The sequence below is a fragment of the Molothrus aeneus genome, chromosome 15 (genome assembly GCF_037042795.1).
Source record: "Molothrus aeneus isolate 106 chromosome 15, BPBGC_Maene_1.0, whole genome shotgun sequence".
Classification (NCBI taxonomy): domain Eukaryota; kingdom Metazoa; phylum Chordata; class Aves; order Passeriformes; family Icteridae; genus Molothrus; species Molothrus aeneus.
Window position 1 is genome coordinate 7,188,295 of NC_089660.1, and position 18,577 is coordinate 7,206,871.

At 50.0% G+C, this 18,577-nt stretch overlaps 1 protein-coding gene across 1 annotated transcript in view; it reads left to right on the forward strand.

The window, feature by feature from the left end:
- The first annotated feature begins 3,701 nt into the window (after nt 1-3,701).
- Nucleotides 3,702-18,577, forward strand: part of MGAT4B (alpha-1,3-mannosyl-glycoprotein 4-beta-N-acetylglucosaminyltransferase B) — a 50,961-nt gene continuing 36,085 nt past the window's right edge. The window contains exon 1 of the mRNA XM_066560200.1: nt 3,702-3,850. Coding sequence (XP_066416297.1) covers nt 3,754-3,850 — 97 coding nt within the window. The 5' untranslated portion in view covers nt 3,702-3,753. The remainder of the gene's footprint in view (nt 3,851-18,577) is intronic.

The following is an 18,577-nucleotide window of genomic DNA, read 5'->3' on the forward strand; positions in this document are numbered from 1 at the left end:
CACACCAGCTTTCCTGAGTGGTGGGAGCATTTTGCACCTCTGAAAATAAACAGCCAACATTTAATGGAGTACAACGTTTCCCCACCAGCAGCTCTTACTTGTCTGCCACCTTTGGGGGCTGAGGCTGCCATTAATTCCCGTGGAGCTGCTGCTGGCTCACGTTCTGATGGGGGTTGCTTGGGCAACGCTTTGTAAAATCCGGGTCAGGATGCACAGGTCCAAGTCCCGCCCCAAGGGTTTTTTTCAGCGTTCCCGAGAGTTCTGCTCAGGGTATTTCCCTGCCCAGGGCATTTCCCTGCCCAGGGATGTGGTCTGTGCTCGGCCCTGTAGCTCCTCCCTGGAGCCTGGCAGAGGAGGGAGGCAGAAACTTTTGATGCCGTCCAAAGGGCTCCCTCTGCCGATTTCCCTCCCGGCTTTTCTAACCCCCGGCAGAGGCCATTTCGAGATTTGAAAAACGTGCTTTATTTCATGAGCTGAAGGATATTCTAAGGATGCAAGACTGCAATGGGTGATCTGTGCTTTTCCTCCTAAACGAGGCACCCAGAGCACCTCGAGGCGGCCCCTGCACCTTCCTGAGTGCTGGGCTCCCTTCACTGCTCACCTCTCTTGCACACCCGGGCACACTCGGGCACACCCGGGCACACTCTTGCTCACCTTCCCAGAAGGAAACAGCGTGGATGCCTAAGGACCCGTTTGGCAGATTTTCCTGTTCAGGGGAATTCCCATGTCTGCTGGAGTGTTGCTGGGAGCAGCTGGCTCCCAGCTCCTCCCCGCCTGCCCGGGATGGCTCCGGGGCGGCGTCCGAGCATTGCCGAGCGCCTGCCCCGCCACTCCCGCCCCTGGCACGGGCACAGCCTCGCTGTACATTGCACCCTGACTGATCCTGGGTGCGCGTTCACACACACAGACAGACAGATGGACACGGCCACGCACACAAACACTCACACTCAGTCACTCTCGGGCACACCCATGCACACACGGGCACACCCGGCCATACTCTGGCACACCCGGGCATACTCTGGCACATTCGGGCACATTCTTGCACACCCGGGCACATTCTTGCTCACCTTCCCAGAAGGAAACAGAGTGGATGCCTGAGGACCCATTTGGCAGATTTTCATTCTCAGAAGAATTCCCATGTCTGCTGGAGTGTTGCTGGAATGGGAGATGACAACTTTCCTTGGTCAGGAATTATGTACCCATGTACAGAGCACCTGAGCTGCCTGACCTCATGCCCACTCCTAGAAACAAGTTCAGATGATGAAGGCAAATAAATGCCTGTGGAGCCTGACCTCGCAGTACAGTCTATAATGAAATAAGCTGGACCCATTAACAGAAGAAAACAGAAGCAAAATAATTTTGTAATCTGATTTCTTCTGTCCTTCACCGAGGCAAGAACCTTGAGGTCATAACCCCTGAATGCCAGGTGCTTTGGAAGAGGGATAGCGTCCTTCCAGGCAGCAGCTTCCGTTTGTGATCTGTTCTGGCATTGATTTTCTCTCAATAAACATTGGATGCTGTTTCCTTCACCAAGATTAAACATTTCTGTGGGAATGGTAGCGAGGATGCTCTGCATGGCTCCTCATCCTGCACCCCCAGCTGAGCACAGCACAGGGGACATCCCTGTGCAAAAGAGTGAGCACAGCCCGTGGGGACATCCCTGTGCAAAGGGTGAGCACAGCACAGGGGACATCCCTGTGCAAAGGGGTGAGCACAGCACAGGGGACATCCCTGTGCAAAGGGTGAGCACAGCACAGGGGACATCCCTGTGCAAAGGGGTGAGCACAGCACAGGGGACATCCCTGTGCAAAGGAGTGAGCACAGCCCCTGGGGACATCCCTGTGCAAAGGGTGAGCACAGCCCGTGGGGACATCCCTGTGCAAAGGGGTGAGCACAGCCCGTGGGACATCCCTGTGCAAAGGGTGAGCACAGCCCCTGGGGACATCCCTGTGCAAAGGGGTGAGCACAGCACAGGGGACATCCCTGTGCAAAGGGGTGAGCACAGAACAGGGGACATCCCTGTGCAAAGGGGTGAGCACAGCCCGTGGGGACATCCCTGTGCAAAGGGTGAGCACAGCCCCTGGGGACATCCCTGTGCTGGGCACTCAGCTCCATCCAGGGGCACCACCCGTGACAGCGCCGGGACCGGGACATTCCCGGGTTCCACGGGCAGGGGAGTGTGGGGTGTGCAGCAGCCGGGCAGAGCCACAGGAACGGGCACAGCCCACACGCTGCAGACAGACGGACCTGGGGGCGTGTGAGCGACACACAGACAGACGGACACAGACAGACAGATGGACACACACACACAGACAGACAGATGGACACACACACACAGACGGACACAGAGCGACACGCAGATAGACACAGCCACAGACTCTTACACTCATGCACGCCCGGGCACACTCATGCACACCCGGGCACGCCCGGGCACACCCAGGCACACCTGTGCACACTCTTGCACCCCCCCGGGCACACCCAGGCACGCCCGGGCACACTCATGCACACCTGGGCACACTCAGGCACGCCCGGGCACACCCGTGCACACTCATGCACACTCTTGCACACCCGGGCACACCCAGGCACACCCGGGCACACTCTGGCACACCCAGGCACGCCCGGGCACACCCAGGCACACCCGGGCACACCCAGGCACACTCATGCACAACCGGGCACACCCAGGCACACTCTGGCACCCCCGGGCACACTCTGGCACCCCCGGGCACACCCAGGCACACTCTGGCACCCCCGGGCACACTCATGCACACCCGTGCACACTCATGCACACTCGGGCACACCCAGGCACACTCATGCACACCCGGGCACACCCGGGCACACTCACACACCCGGGCACACTCTTGCACCCCCGGGCACACTCATGCACACCTGGGCACACTCAGGCACGCCCGGGCACACCCGTGCACACTCATGCACACCCGGGCACACCCAGGCACACCCGTGCACACTCATGCACACTCTTGCACACCCGGGCACGCTCAGGCACGCCCGGGCACACTCATGCACCCCCGGGCACACTCTTGCACCCCCGGGCACACCTGGGCACACCCAGGCACGCCCGGGCACACTCTGGCACCCCCGGGCACACTCATGCACACCTGGGCACACTCAGGCACGCCCGGGCACACCCGTGCACACTCATGCACACTCTTGCACACCCAGGCACACCTGGGCACACTCAGGCACGCCCGGGCACACCCAGGCACACTCATGCACCCCCTTGCACGCCCCGGCACACCCGTGCACGCCCGGGCACACTCATGCACACCCAGGCACACTCATGCACACCCGGGCACACCCAGGCACACCCGTGCACACTCTTGCACCCCCGGGCACACCCGGGCACACCCAGGCACGCCCGGGCACACCCAGGCACGCTCAGGCACACTCTGGCACGCCCGGGCACACTCTGGCACACCCGTGCACCCTCACGCTCCCTCACTCCCTCTCCACTCTCACCCCGCCCCTCTGCAGTTCCGCACTCCCCCGCACGAGGGCGCCCTTCACTCGCTGCCGCCCCGCCCTCGGCCCCGCCCTTCGGCCCCGCCCGGCCCCGCCCCGCCCGCCCGGCGGGCCCGGCGCGGGCGCTGCGTGCGGGCGGTGCGGGCGGTGCGCCCCGCTCCGCTCCCGCTCCGCTCTCGGCTCCGCTCCCCGCTCCGCTCCGCCGGGGCCCCCGGGGCCGCCGAGGCCGCGCCGCGCCCGGGACATGCGGCCGCCCCCGCCGGCGAGGAGGCGATGAGGCTCCGCAGCGGCACGGCGCTCACGCTGCTGCTCGGCTGCCTGTGCGCGCTGCTCTCGCTCTCCTGGTACGGCGCCTTCGGCGGGCACAAAGGTAAGGGGGGCTCGGCCGCCTCCGCGGGGACCCGGCCGCCGCCCCGCCGCCGGGGAGAGGGCGCGGGGACTCCGCGAGTCGGCCCCGGCTGGACCCCGGGATGCGCTAGGGATCCAGACCCAGTGAGCATCCTGCGGGAGCTGGGGTATCCCTAAGGGCAGGATCCTGCTGGAGCCCCGCGGGTGCGGACTCGGCGGGATTCTGTGCGCCCCTGGCCCCGCGGTACCCCCTGGTCTCCACGGGACCGTGACCTGTGGAACCCCTGGAGAGACTGCCCGTGCCCAGCTGGGCGGGAGGTGCCCCAGCCGGGGGTCTCTGCTCGTCCAGGGGTGCCCACGGAGGGTCGGGGGGCTCTGGGGTGATGGGCGGGCTGTTGTCCAAGCCAAGCGCTTGGCTTGGCTTTCGTTGTTGTGCTTCTTTGCACCCCTGTGTTTATGGCCAAAACCTTCATGGGCCATGGGAGCCAGGTGAGTTAAATCTGCGTGGTAGTGCCAGCAACTGGGGGGAGCTCTCAAATGCTGGGGGTTCTTTGGGCAAACTGGTGAGGGGAGATCTGAGCATTTCTGCCTTCTCTGCATGCATCTCTTGTGGCTCCATGCTGAGTCTGGTAACTTCAGGGGATGTGGGACAGGTGTGACAGCTGTGGCTTCAGCACACTCGCCATTGGTGCTGGCTTTGCACTGAGGAGGCAGCTGCAGAGCAGAGGTGCAGGGCCCTGTCCCGCCGAGGCTGCCGAGGAATCCTGTGCAGGTGGTTACAGAGATGCTTGCTGCTGGTTTTTCCTGAAAACACAATAGTTGCTTTTCTCCACCCAGTCTCTCATTCAAACAGTGCACTGGACTTATTCTAGCCTGGAGGACAATTCTGACAGTCACTTCTGAATTGTGTCCCTGTACTGTGTATGAGTGTGTAACCTCCTACACCTGTGGTAATCACTCAGCTCTTCCAGTTCCTGCACTTTTAGAGGTCATTAAAGGTGTGTGGTCTGACCAGCCAGGCCTTGACTCTCTCCTCCCATTGCTATAGAAGCATCTCTCCCTGCCACAGGTGAGAAGCAGCTTCTGCTGAGCATAAGCTGTGACTTGGTGGATTTGCAATCCTGTGGTACACCATGCACCATCACAAGGTGCAGCTGGCATGTAGTGCAAGTCCAGCATCAGGGCTGGGGCAGCTCTTGGGGAAGGTTTTTTGGCTCTGATGGGCAGGATGACATGAACCCACCCAGCCCCTTCCCTGGCAGCAGGCTCGGAGGGCCTGGGATTTTGTCCTGGCAGCTGCAGGTGTCTGACAGGTGGCTGCTTGGCTTCCTCTGCCTCATTCATCACTGAAGGCTTTCCTGTTGTGCTGCTAAGGTGATTTAAATGCCACCAGAGCTGCCTCCTGCAGAGGTTTGTGTGGTGGGTGTATGTAATGCCTGGGCGCTGCTTCTGTACCAATGGATTGCTTTGCTTCTGCTGGTGATATTTTTATCACCACCGGACAAAATGTTTATTTATTACTGGCCAAAATGTTTGCATACCCAGGTGTTGCTGTTGTGCGTTGCTTTCAGACAGATGTACTAGACTAGTAGTTGTGCAGGGGCAGAGGAAAGCTCTGGGAACTGCCCCGTGGTTACCACTGAGCAGAGGCTTTGCTTGCAGCTTCCTCTCATAAATAAAGCAAAAGCAGCGTGCAGTGCTGTGTGGGCTCCGAGCAGCCCCTCCTGCTTCCAGAAGCAGGGTGGCCAACCCCACTAGGCACTCTGTGCTGTCTGGGCTGTGTTGTCCTTTGACACACTTTTATTTTTTAGCAAGCAGCTTTTCCCTGTGGCTCATGCAAGTGCCAGAACAGCCCCCCTGGGTACCCCTGTCCCTGTCCCTCTCCGGGATGCGCATGTTCCTCTGGCAGCAACAGATTGTCAGCTGCAGTGGCCACAGCAGGTCAGGCCAGCACGGGTGGCTGTGTCAGCACAGCAGGTTTCCAGCTATTGTGGACATTTACCTATCAGACCCTTTTTCAGTACAGAGCTGGAGAAGACCTTGAGAGGTCATTGAGTCCATCTCCTGCCCTCCGCAGGATCGCTGATAACCAACCCCTTCCTGACAGATGTTTGTCTTGTTTGTTCTTAAAAACCTTCGATGACAGGGACTCGTAAGCTCCCCAGACAATCTGTTTGACATTTAGCAGCCCTTATATTAGGCTTTTCTTATGATTTGTACAGAAATGTCTTTTTCTTCAGTTTAGTTTCAGGATTGCTCTTCTTTTTTTCCATCTGTTTGGAACAGACAGAAAAGTTCCTTCTATCCTTTGCAGCAGGCCAGTAGATATTTGGAAGTTGCTACCATTTCCCTTACTAATACAGATCAAACCACACTGGTTCCTTTGATCACTCTTTTTTAGGTCATGTATTCTTGCTCTGCAGTTGCTCTTCTTAGTCTCTTCTGGACCGTCATCCTTGGTAAGGGGTGATGCTTAATGTGGGTTAAAGGGCTGAAGTTGCTGCTGTATTTTTGCTCAGAGGATTAAGTGTTACTTCATACCTTTTACAAACAATGATCTTGTTTATACATCCCACTGTGTGTGCTTTTCACTTTTGCCATAGGTGACTTGTGTTTATTTTTTCATCCCATCACCCCTTCAACTGTTCCTCTCCAGATGTTGTCCTGCTTTTCATTCCTTATCTTGTGTTTGCCTGGTTAATTATTCTTACCAAATTGCATTACCTCACACTTGTCCTTCTTGAACTGAGTCTTTTTTTTTTTCCAGAATGCATCTTCTAAATTATCAGGATTGTTTTGAATTCTGATCTTGTCCTCCTGCATGCTTGCAGTCCCTCTCAGCTTGGTGTAGCCTTCCAGGGCAGTTAGCCTGTTTTCTCTGCCATCAGCCAAGTTGTGGATGAAAACACCAATTGGTGTTGGATCCGGGATGGGTTCCATTGGAAAGTGCTTCAGTAGAGCCCCCCAGTCTGTGCTCAAAGAGCAGTGCCCCATTCACAGGTGGTCTTCCCAGAAGTGGTGGTCCCACCTTCAGGCAGCTCAGGCCAGTCCCTGCATCCCTGGCTGTTACGGGCATGTCCCATCAGACATTTCAGAGGTCTCTGAAATCTTTGTTTCTTCTCCCCTTCCTGCAAGCCCTGACACCTCGTCACAGAAAGAAATATGACAGGTTTGATGTGATTTGTTCTTGATGAACAGAGGTTATCTTTTGCTGAAGTTCTCCTTGTCTTCTAATCATTTCAACTGAAGTTAAGCTGATGGTTCTATAAATTCTTGCCTCCTTATTCCCATACCTGTATTTTTCAAAGATAGGCTTTGTGTTTGCCAGTCCTGTAACATCAGTCATGCCCTGTGAGTGGAGACTGGAGACAATTCCCAGTGCTCCTGAGTTGCTGATGTTGTTGAGTTCTGGGGAAGTCTGGCAAGGTGTCCTCATTGCCTCTAGTGGGGAATAATATGATATTAAAATGTAAGGCATTGCAGAGTCTGCTTGTCTTCCCACTCTGTGTTGGGAGGAAAAAACAATTAATTGAAAGAAAAAAAAACAGAACAAACCATCTCTAGAGCTGCTTTTCCGAGACCAGCTCAGGGCTTGTTTACCTGCTAATGGTGTTCTGCTGTGCTGTGGTTATTAGTAAAGTTTTGACCTCATGGTCTGCAAAAACAGATGCTGCCTCTTTCCAATTATAAATGGGGTTTGAAATAGTCTGCTGGAGTGGGAAGAGAAGGGCAGCCTCAAATAGCACAGCCACTCACCCAGGCAGCAGGTGTCCAGCATCACGTCCTGTTCAGAGGTGGGCCACGTGCTGTGCGTCATGGTGGTGGGTGTCTCGGCCAAAGTCTGATATTCTCTCTTTGCTGATTTTAGATTTCAACGTGGTTTCACTTCCCAAAACCTGCCATGCAGAAAGCTCTTTTGTAACCTGGTGTCAGGTGTTGGATGTGTAGGGCTTAACTGTGGAGGATCAGGCTTCGGGAAGGTGCAGGCGGGTGTGGGTGCCCAAGGTGGGGCCTCCAGGAGACTCAGGACTTACTGAGGGATTAGTAAAACCAAGAAGGTTTCATGACTTTAGGTGAATCACAAATACAGATGGGATGAAGGCAAACAATTTAACCTACCAATTAAATTGTTGTGGTTTTTTTTCATTTCCAGTGGTGAAAACTGTTCAGTTCTCATCCATAATGTTTGTTCTTATCTTGACTGGCTGACCAGCCGTGTGCTGTTTATGCAGCCCTTCTCTTTGCCCTTTGCAGCCTATGCCAGAGCCATAGATGCTGTGGGATATTTTGGGTTTAAGTGTTGGCATTTGATTTTTAGTTGGACTGGAAGTTTTAAATCTTGTGTTGAACCTTTTAGGAGACTCCCATTGGAAATGCTCTGTGTAGAGGTTGGCATGATACCTCCTCAGTATGGCTCTGTAGCGCAGGGCAGGCTCTGTACCCATGTTGCCTGTGCAGGCTTCCCCTGGCAAGTTTTTTTTCTGTCAACTTTTAATGATTTCTAGTTACTCACTGCCAGCCAGCTCCTGGCATCCATTGTAAACCCTCAACTGCAGCCAACTCTGTACCTGTAGGTTTGCCTGCAAAGTGGGGTTGCTGTTTGCTGTGGTGGCTTCACACCACTAAGATCAGTTGTGACTGTGTGGTATTTTGGATGCTCACCTTGTGGGAACTGTTTTTCCTGTGGAAGTTGTGGAAATGCTTCAGAACATGTGCAGAGCTCCTTGAAGGACTCACCACACGCATCCTGGCTGGGTGTCTTGGTGCAGGTCTGAGCTCGGGGTTTCTCCCTTGGTCTGTGAGTGTGGTGAGGAGCAGGATGCTGGGTTTGGTGGCTGTGGGGCACTGGCTGCAGCGTGGATGTTGCTCTGGAGCAGCAGGGAGGGCTCAGGCAGCGGCTCTGTAAGGAAATATCGCTTGTGCAGTGCCGTGCACAGTGGGATGCTCTCCTCACTGGGGGTGTCCTTTGTGGGAAGCAAACTTTGTCCTGGAGGGATGTTCCTCTGAGTGTGTTTACAAAGTCTTCTTCTATAGTGCATAAAAGCCATGAACACTAATCCGCTCTGGAAGCAGCAGAGTCAAAGCTTGATATTGTTAAATACGAGCCGTGTCCTGCGGCATGTGGGGTTCCCGCTGCTTTTTCATTTCTGTTGCCTGCACCAGCTTGACTTCAGGTTTTTGTAGTTTCTTTGAGGTCTTGGGCACTGCCTGCAGCGAAATGGATACGAGTGAAAGCCCTGGTTTGAGCTGGGATCACTTCACAGCAACCCTTGCAAACGTTTCCCAGTAGGAGAGACACCAGCAGGAGACCCAGCAAGTGCTTTTGAGGGCTGAGGAGGTGCAGGCAAGGACCTGGCTAGGGAACCATGGAGTTTGGAAATTTGTCATTAAAATGCATGGTGAATAAAAAGGTGTGCAGGAGCATTTCTGAGACATTTTACGTGGCCTGGGTGGTGCTCAGCAGACATTGTGTGAAATTGGTGGCTGGAATGCAGCAGCATTTGTAAAATTGCCTCACCTGTGACTTGAACAAATTCATCCCAAGAGCGAGAGGCACTGTGCAATCTGTTGAAATGCATTTATTAAAATAAGTTGTTCATTGTCTGGAGTCACCTGTGTATCTGTTTTGATTTTTTTGCAGTTTTTTGAAAGCCTTTAAACAGGGCTCTTTGCCTGTATTGTGTGTGCAGTTGCTGTGTCCCATTGCTGCTCCCACACTAAGAGCTGTGGGTGTGTGATGGAGTTGAAGTTACAAGGGCTCTCTCTTAACCTGTGTTCTCCAGCATAGACTTGGATTCATGTCCTTGCTGTGCTGTGTCCCTCCCAGTCTTGGAACAATCAACTGCCTGGTTTCATGCCTCAGTTCCCATCTGCTCTCTGGGGACAGTGGCATCTCTTGTCACAGGGCTTTGGAGGATACTGCCACGCTTCTGTGACAGCAGGGTCTGTGTCAGTGCACAGGAGAGGAGGAGTCAGAGGAGGTTAACACACACCCCCCCCAATTACATCAAGTACTTCTCTTGGTTTACTTCTTTTGCAGAACAAAACTCATTTGCGATTCCCTTTGATTCATCTAAAACAAATCATTGATTTGTACTTATATCCTGAATGTTCATTGATTATTCACTTAGTGTTTAATGTAAAACACATCTGTAGCTGGCTAGTTTAAGTGAAGCTGCCACTCATCTCCAGAAAGCCTTGAAGACACTAAGTGCTGGAGAAATTGGTTTAGCAAGGCTGCTGCAGGTAGGCTTGGATTATCCATGGATCTCCCTGTTCACAAAACCCAAACCAGTCACCAAAGGACCAATTTTTCTGTTTGTGGTATAAAGAAACACAAATATCCCTACTGGGGTGCCTGGCTCATCCACAGCCACCAGGACTTTGAAGGAAGCCCTTGAGGATGAGCCACCTGCCTAAAAATACTTGGAGATGATGCTTAATGTTCTAGGTGAAGATTTTCCATATGATTATTGTGCCAATTCTAATGTTCAAGTTTTCTTTTTTGTAAGACAGAGATCAAGAGGTTGGGAGATTGGGTGGTTGAAGAGGGCTGCTGTGGTGGCAGAACTCACTGGGCAAATTAAAGGATTGTGGAAAGTATTAAAATAATCAAAGAGCTTCAGCGGAGACGGGCAGGTTAGCATTGTTAGGAGGAGAGGCTTTTCAGGGAGGGCTGATCAAGTATCTGCTTAGCAGCTTCCTGATACAGGCAGAGGATTGTTGTCTTTGATGGAGGGAAAAAAAAAATTCTGCCTTTTCCATTTGAATTGCAGCATAGGGGGCTTTTTATTCAGCAGTGCCCTTCTTGGGTTTATTTTCGAGCTTATGTCAGGCTTCCCTTTCAAAGCAGGAAAGTCTGGGAGTGGCAGATTCCTGTATTAAATAATCTCTTTCTGCATTAATTGTGTCACTGGCCAATTCTCCTTCTGTTTTTGTCCCGGTGTCAAGTCACATTTGAGTCTCCAGGATCAGTGCATTAGCATGGATGCATCTTTGATGCACAGAGACAGCTCTGTAACTCTGTCTTCTCTCCTGCCTGCCCCTGCCTTGCCAGTGTTTAAATATTCTATCCCTCCTGTGTTACATACAGGATAAATGCTTACCTAAAGGTTAATCTGTATTTTGAAGTGACTAGACATGCACACAAAACTGTCTTTGATGCAAGATATTTTAATTTCTGCTTATATTAAAGTGGACAGCAGTAGTGTTAAAATGTAAATCATTAGGCTTTTAAGAAGCTCCTGGGCAAAAATTAATCTCCACCTGTCTTTTATGTTCATGATGAGTTTTGTTGCTTTGCAGTGTCCATTTGCTTGTAGCTATAATTGTCACTCTGGTGGCTTAGGAGTTGCTGGTAGTGGGATGGATGCTGAACTGTGGGAAGAGCAAGGTGCTGGCTTATGTCAGTGCTGCTGTTTGGTCCATACCTGTTCATCAGTGAGTTTTTAGACCATCTCGTTCACATTTTCAAGTCTGCCTTAAAGCACTTAGGTTTTTCTTCTCTCCTTGCAATGGCAAGAGCTTTCTGGAAGGTTCAACCTGGAGACCCTTTTTTGTCACTCACTGCTTGTACTTACATGGCAGCACATCCTCTGTGTATTGTCAGTGTTCTGAGGAAATGTCATGGCTAAGGGAGGAGGCCTGTGGTACTAATAGGCTGTGTAGCCTTTAGAAGCTCTTGTAAATAATCAAAGAAACACTTCCAGTCCTGAGAAATTAGCTCCTTGAAGATCTCTGTATGTATATTTTGTATAGTGAAAACATGTAGTGGTTTAGTTAAAGTGTAGTAGTGAGGCCAGCCCTGCCAGTACCAAGAACTTCATACAGAAGCTGGAGAAGATTTCTGAGGGAGAACTAAATTTCTTTATGCCTCCCCAAAAGACAGTCAGGAGAGCAGAGCTGCTGCACAGTGTCCCCAAGGAGTGTCCCCACGTGAAAAACAACAGCAGTGTTTGTGTCTTTTGCTGGGTGAATGGATGGATCTGGTGGTGGTTGAGCTCTCTCAGACTCAACCACAGACAAGTACCTGTCAGATGAATTATTCAGTTAATGCTGGCAGAAGTGTTGGGGTGGTCTCCCCTCCCTCTGCTCTGTGCCCAGACTGTGATCTTTTACTTCTATTTGATCTTGTCTTTCATGTTTTAACTATTCCTTTTTCGTGCCATCTCTCATTGCGCTCTCTGGAGCTGACTTTGATATCATTTCTCTTTGTCTTCTATTTCCCTCAGTTTCCTCCCTTTCTTCTTCCTTTGATATTGTAGAAAATGACCAGGATGGAGATCTTCCCAAGTCTTCCCTCTCTTAATCTTGACCAGTTCAAGTTATTCACTTTTTGAAGAACTTTACCAGGTACTTACCAGATAGCGTGGCTTCGTTAATGCCACGCAATGATTTTGGGTAGAAGCTGGTTTAGGCTGCCTGGGATGAAGATGGTGCTGGTTCTTGTACTGAGTTTCAGGGGCTGAGTCCATCTGGGTCCCCAGTGGTGGTGAGGCCAGGCCCAGCCTCCAGGACAAACCATCCTGACCCCAGAGTGAGGATATGCCATGGAGATGTTTCCACAGGTGTCACACATGGGGTGGCTGGTGCTGATGGGCAGCAGAAGCTCATCCTGCACTTCACATACAGAGCTTCAACTAAATTGAAGGAAAAGCAAAAATTGTGTTTAAAAGGAGATTAATTTGCTAACTTTGAGGAGTGAAAAGTATTTAAGAAAAAAACTGGAAATGCAAATTCTGGCTGAGCACAAGATTTGTCATTTGATGGCTGAAATTCTCCACTTTGTTGTGCCAGTGAATCCACATTAAACATGTATTTTCCCTGAGCTAAAGAGCTGACCTGGGTGGGGGAGGTAAGTACTCAGAGTGGTGGATGAGCATAATTAGGACATGGATTGTGGGTTGGCTCAGTATAGATCAGTTTGTGTTTCGTTAATGTCTGGTTCCACCCTGTCTGTCTGTTTTATTGGATTAATTTATTAGTTTCTGAAAGTGTCTCTCCAGTGAGCTAAAATATCTATTTACTGTAAGTATTTGGTTACCATGAAAAAGTGTATTTGGCATGTGTTTGGCAAATATTAAGTACTTTCTTCTGTTTCTTTTGCAATTTAATCTTCTATTTATCTTGGGTATTGATTGCTGAAGGCCTTGGTAATTATTTGCTGATCTTGAAAACAATGATTTAAGAGGCTCGAATTACTTTTGTAATATTAATCATTACCTTGGTGTGTTTGCTTTAAAGGATGGGGTCCCTCTGACAGCTCCAGGGTGGACATTTACTCTCTGAAACATGCTGCCATCCTAAAATAACAAAATCATCACTGGTGTTTTGTTCCCAAAACTAAACAGATACTTGCAGAGATGCAAACCTGGCAGTTGCAGTCAGCTCATTAATTCACTGTTCCTCTTGATGAGAGGAGTGGCCAGATTCTAAAGTCAAATAAAAATACGGTTGTATTCGGTTTCCAAATTAATTTCATGGTGTGTTGGTCCCAGCTCTGGTGCAGGGCTGGTGGGACGAGGGGTGGCCCCACTCTGGTGGCAATGGAGCTCTGCTGGGGGGGAAAGAAGCCACACTCCAAAGGGTCTCACACTTGCAAGTGAATGTGGTGCCATACAGAGGCACATCTTGCTTTGGGGGAAGGTGAGAAATTGAAAAGTCTCTGCTGGGAGCTGAGTAATTGGCACCTGCTATTATTGTGTCCCTCCTCCCCCTTTTAATAACTTGTTTATAGAGATACCTCTCCTACAGATCTCGTTACACAGCCATAAAGCACGATTCTTTAAAAAATACATGCATTCCTATTCATGTCAGGTCTGAATACCCACCCCATTCACGTTCCTTGAGGAAAGGGATGGTGTTTGTGGTATCCAGGCATCTTTCCTCACTGCTGCTCAGAGTCACAGCTGCCCATGAGGAGACAAGTTGTGTCCTTGCCATACCTGGATGGAGATGTAATTCTTCCATTAATACAAAACCTGGCAGGCAGTTAGAGTGGCTGGGAGGGGAATTTTGTCTTCTTGTTATTTTAGGCCTTGAAGCAAGGGGTTGTGTTGGCTGTTTGAGTGACGTTGGCCTGATCTCCAGCAGAGCTTGCACAGTGACATAGATTGCTGGAGAGCACAAGAGGCGGCGTTTGGCATTCACCCCTGGGATCTCCAGTGCACTGAATCCCACTTCCTGCTCATGCATCAAGTGATATGTTTAATTGGTTTTAACAGTTTCATCCTTGTTCTTTTATTAGTGGATCGTGGTGCAAAAGGAAGCTGGGAGCGTTTTTGGATCCTGTCCTGGGTAATTTGATGAGTAAGTCTTGCTGAGCTTCATCTCTCTGCAGGTGCCGTGATGCATCTCCTGCAGGGGATGCAACGGGAAGAACGTCTCCCACTCCTCCTCCCAAACACATATGTGGGGAAAGAAGAGGAGGAGAGGGCAAAATCATGTCCATGGCAATTATTTTCTGATTCTTTTCATCACCCTATAGAACAAGAATGATAAGGGGAGCCTCAGAAAAGAGGGCATTCCAGCAAGCCCTGGCAGGGATGTAATCTCTTTTCTTCATACTGAGGTATAAAGATAATTCCAATCGGGTTTGAAACAGCGGATGGCAAATAATTCTTGAGCAATCCGCTTATGGTGTTCCAGGATGCGAATGAAAACCACTAATGGGATAAAGAAGGATCTAGATAATTATCTCGACTGCATTAAATCCCATCCTTTCAGGAGAATACTCTTGTGTGGACACCGATTTCATGTGTATCAAATGCTAAAGCTGACTAGACATTTTCAGAAGCTGGTTGATTCCAACACAGCCATCCTCTCTTGGTGATCATCTATCTTTTATCTACCTGGCTGGTCATAATAAATCTGATTTCTGGTCTCTGCTGCCCTGTTTCCTTTTTTCCCCTTCCCCACAGCAGGTTAAAGCTGTGACACACATTCTCTCTAGGGCAGATTTGAAACCTCCTTCATCTTTTTCTCCTTTCATTTGGTCTGCTGTTTTGAGAGACTTCCTGGGGTTTTTTTCCCTGTTTTACAGATGGTAATGCTGTTGTTTTAAGTCTGACAGAAGAGCTGCATGTAACATTTAGGTGCGCAAGATATTTTTTAAATTGGTCAATTTTTTCCCCCTCTTCAAGGACTCTGCCTTGCAGTGTGGGGGGTGGCACTGTGCTGCAAAACAAATCCAGTTGTACAGTCAGCTAATGAGGCTCTTTTGGTAGGCTCTTTGTGTTTGAATCTAATGGACACCCCATGGATGGAATGGAGGATGGCAGAAAGAGAAAGAAACAGTTTTGTAGAGACTGAGACCATGGCATTTAGATGGGGTTGGCTCAGTTAACAGCGTTCAAAGCTTTGTGTTACAGAAACTGTTCTCTGAGACCCCGTGGTCAGAGGAAAGGGTGACACAAACGCACCTCTAATAATGTGGGTGACAGAAAAGCACCTCTAGTAAGTGGCTGATTCTTCATTATCCCCCAGCAGCTTATGCGACTGCATTTTCCAGCTGTCAGAGAGCCATTTCTCTCCAGCCTCACATCAAGTGTTCCCCAAGTGAACTGAGGCATGTCTGAGCTGGCTGCAGCCTCTTTTGGTGAGCCGGGCTGCGTGTCCCACAATGGGAGCAATCTGGAGGCTCTCAGCTGAAGACGGCTGCCCACGAGCTGTCCTCCAGCTGGAAGAGGAGGATTGGCAGTTGGCACCATTCCTTTGCACTCCAGAGGACAGATGCTGTTCGTGTCTCTTTTGTCAGGGAAAGAGTCCCATCATTCATTTGGAGAGTGCCCAAATGCAGCTTCTCAGTAGCAGACCCTCTGAAACCACAAGGTTCCCATCTTTACTTGCTGGCATGGCAGCCTTATTAAGGCTCAGTTGTCTTTAGAAGTACAGGAGGGCTTTCTTGTTCTTAGTGAGAAGTCAAAGAAGAAATTCTGTCCTGTCCAAGGTGGTCTTGGGTTTCCAATCTCCCTCATGTGGCAGAGGGAGGTTACCAGGGCCAGTTTTGTGCTGAAATCCAAGGGGTTTTTGTGTCTCTTTTTGCTGTGAACTGTAAGTTCCTCTTGATACCAGAATTGCTGTTCACACCACTGTGAGGTGTCACTTGCCTGTCCCAACTGGAGGATATCCTTAGAGTCACATGAAGCTCAGCCCTTCCATACCAGGCTTGGATTTGGGACAGGTAGGCTGCACAAGGGTGTGATGTGCAGCTGGGCACACCCTGATAAGGCACTTGCCAAGCAGGGCTGTGTGTAGAGAAAAGGATATGTGGGATCCTTGCAGCCTCTGGAAGGCTCTTTAGGAAACGAGTCATGTTTAAAAATTGTGGTCATTTTTTGGTGACATGCTTCTTGAACAGCAGCTCTTAAATTTAAATGCTCACACAGAAGAGTCAGTATCAAGGCTTCTTCACCTTCTGATCTCAGTTGTGTGCCCTGTGGCTCTAGAAACAGGGCTGAACTTAACAGTGATGCCTGGTGGAGGCTTTTGTCTAAAAATACTGACATTCTGCAAGAGGAGTCTGGCAAGGTCCAACAGCTGATTCCTTAAAATCAATTGATTGCTGTTTAAAATAAGATATCCATCCTACACGCCCGTGACTTGCAGAGATCTTGATGAGCATTTTCACCTGGGTCTTGCTATCACTGCACACCCTTCAGATGAACCACTCATTAAGAAATCTCATTACTTGCTCCGTTAAAGGTGTCTGGTTAGCTGAGTTGCTAATTGAAGTGTCCTTTCTTCAACCCAGTGTTGTGATGGAGCTGTTCCTGGGGCTGTTATGCCAAGTGTTACCTCCACAGAGCGTTATAAATGATCTCCTGCCATCTCCTGCTTGGGTGAGCACTACCCAGAGAGAAACTGTGGGTTTTTCTGGATGTCTGCACAGCTCTCAAGTGACTTGCACGATGCACACACACAGAAAGGCAGATATTTCATGTCTCTTTGGAAATCTGTCAAGACAGTGGCAGTTCACTTAGCCTGGGTTGTGCTGTCTGTTCATAACTTCTAAAATGCAGGTCAAGGAATATTGCTGTAATAGTTAAAGGTCAGGCAAAATTACAGCCTTTAGCCCTTTGTAGCAGCTGTGGTCATTAAAGGAGGTGTTTTCCTCCTGGGATTGAAACTTTCAGCACTTTTCTGTTGCTCCAGAGTGCTGGTTAGTTGTTCTGCAAGCCTGCAAACCAAAGGTGACCATTTCTGCAGGTATCCCTGATGGTGACCTGATGGTGCTCAGAGGCCCCAGCTGACACCAGGATCCTCTCTAGTGTGCCCTGAATGTCCTGGGTGCTCTGGGAACCCTCTCAGAGAGCTTCACCATGAAAGGCTGGTCCAGGAGGAGTGGGTCCCTGTGGGTGAGGTGCTTGTCAGTGGCAGAATTTGAAATCCACATTGACTCATCAGCATTGTTTGGTTACTAAGGTCACTGCAGTGCTGGGATGTACATGGGGATCATTTGCATCAGACTTCAGGATTTCATGGAAAGGAGGAAAGGGATGATAACAAGAGAGCTTGTAGGTGGGTAGAATTCAGATCACTGCCAGCCAGTGCAGAAAAGGTCAAGAAATTCTTTAGTCTGCTGGTGTGTGGCATAGCACACAGGCAAGGAGGTGTGGATTTTGTACATGCACTCGTGTTTAGTTTGGCTTCCAGGAGAAGTCCTTATCTCTTCTCCTGCTGCCAGCTCCTTTGGAGATGCCCTCCTTCCCCCTGCTCTGCCTACATTTCTTGCTGTGATTTCAATTATTTATACCATTTCTCTTCCCCTTAAACTGCTCCAGTGGCTGTGCGCTATGGAAGCAGCTGTCGCTCCCCAAGCCTGTTCCGCTGATGTGTGAAGAGCTGATCCCGGAGCACACAACTCGTTAAGAGCATTTCAGGGCTCTTCAGTGTGGGCAACTATGTGGATGTAAAATTGCAATTGGATCTTACCTTGCAGAAGATTTTAAGTGCTGCTGGTGAAGTAATGATCTACTTATTGATGTCGAATAGCAGGAAGGAGCTGCTCAGGGTAACAAGGGGAGAGGAGGAAGAGTTTGCAGAGGGGTATGTCCCCTTCTGATGGAAATGAAGCAGCTTAAAACTGGAGGTTATTCTTCTCTTGGTTCCACCAGTGTGCATTCAGCAGAAACTCATTAAAATAATTTAATTTCTTTTTGACACAGGCTGATGTCACAGAGGTGACAGGGAGGCGCAGCCTCACCTGGCTGGTCTGGATCCAGAGCTGAGGCTGAGAGAGCAAATTCAGCCATTCAATTTAGTCCTCCCTCATTTTTACCTCTGCAGCATTAAGCTTGGAGAATGAGCAGAAAATGTTTAAATCCCTTTCTTCATTGCTGCCATGTTCAAACAGAATTAAATCTCATCCAAAGGCAGCCTGTGCTGTAGGAAACATCTGCCATGGTCCAAATTATGTTTTGAGGTCAGAATTAAAATGTATGTAACTGTTGAGCAGTGAGTAATGAATACTCAAATCCTGCTCTTTGCCAACAGTTGTTTTGCAAGATGTGATTTGTACACATCCTTTGTACCTGTGCAGGTACATGAACGTGTTATTAGAATAGGAACCAGCACAATGTGTCACAGGAAAGAATGGTTATAAGGTGAAGTGGCTTGCTAGAAATTTAAATAATTTTTTATTTCAAACTTGCATTTATTTATTTCACTTCTACAAATGCAGCTTCTGGAGTGTAATTGATGTGAAGATGCAATTGTATTCACAGCACATGTGTGTCAGGGACAATATTTA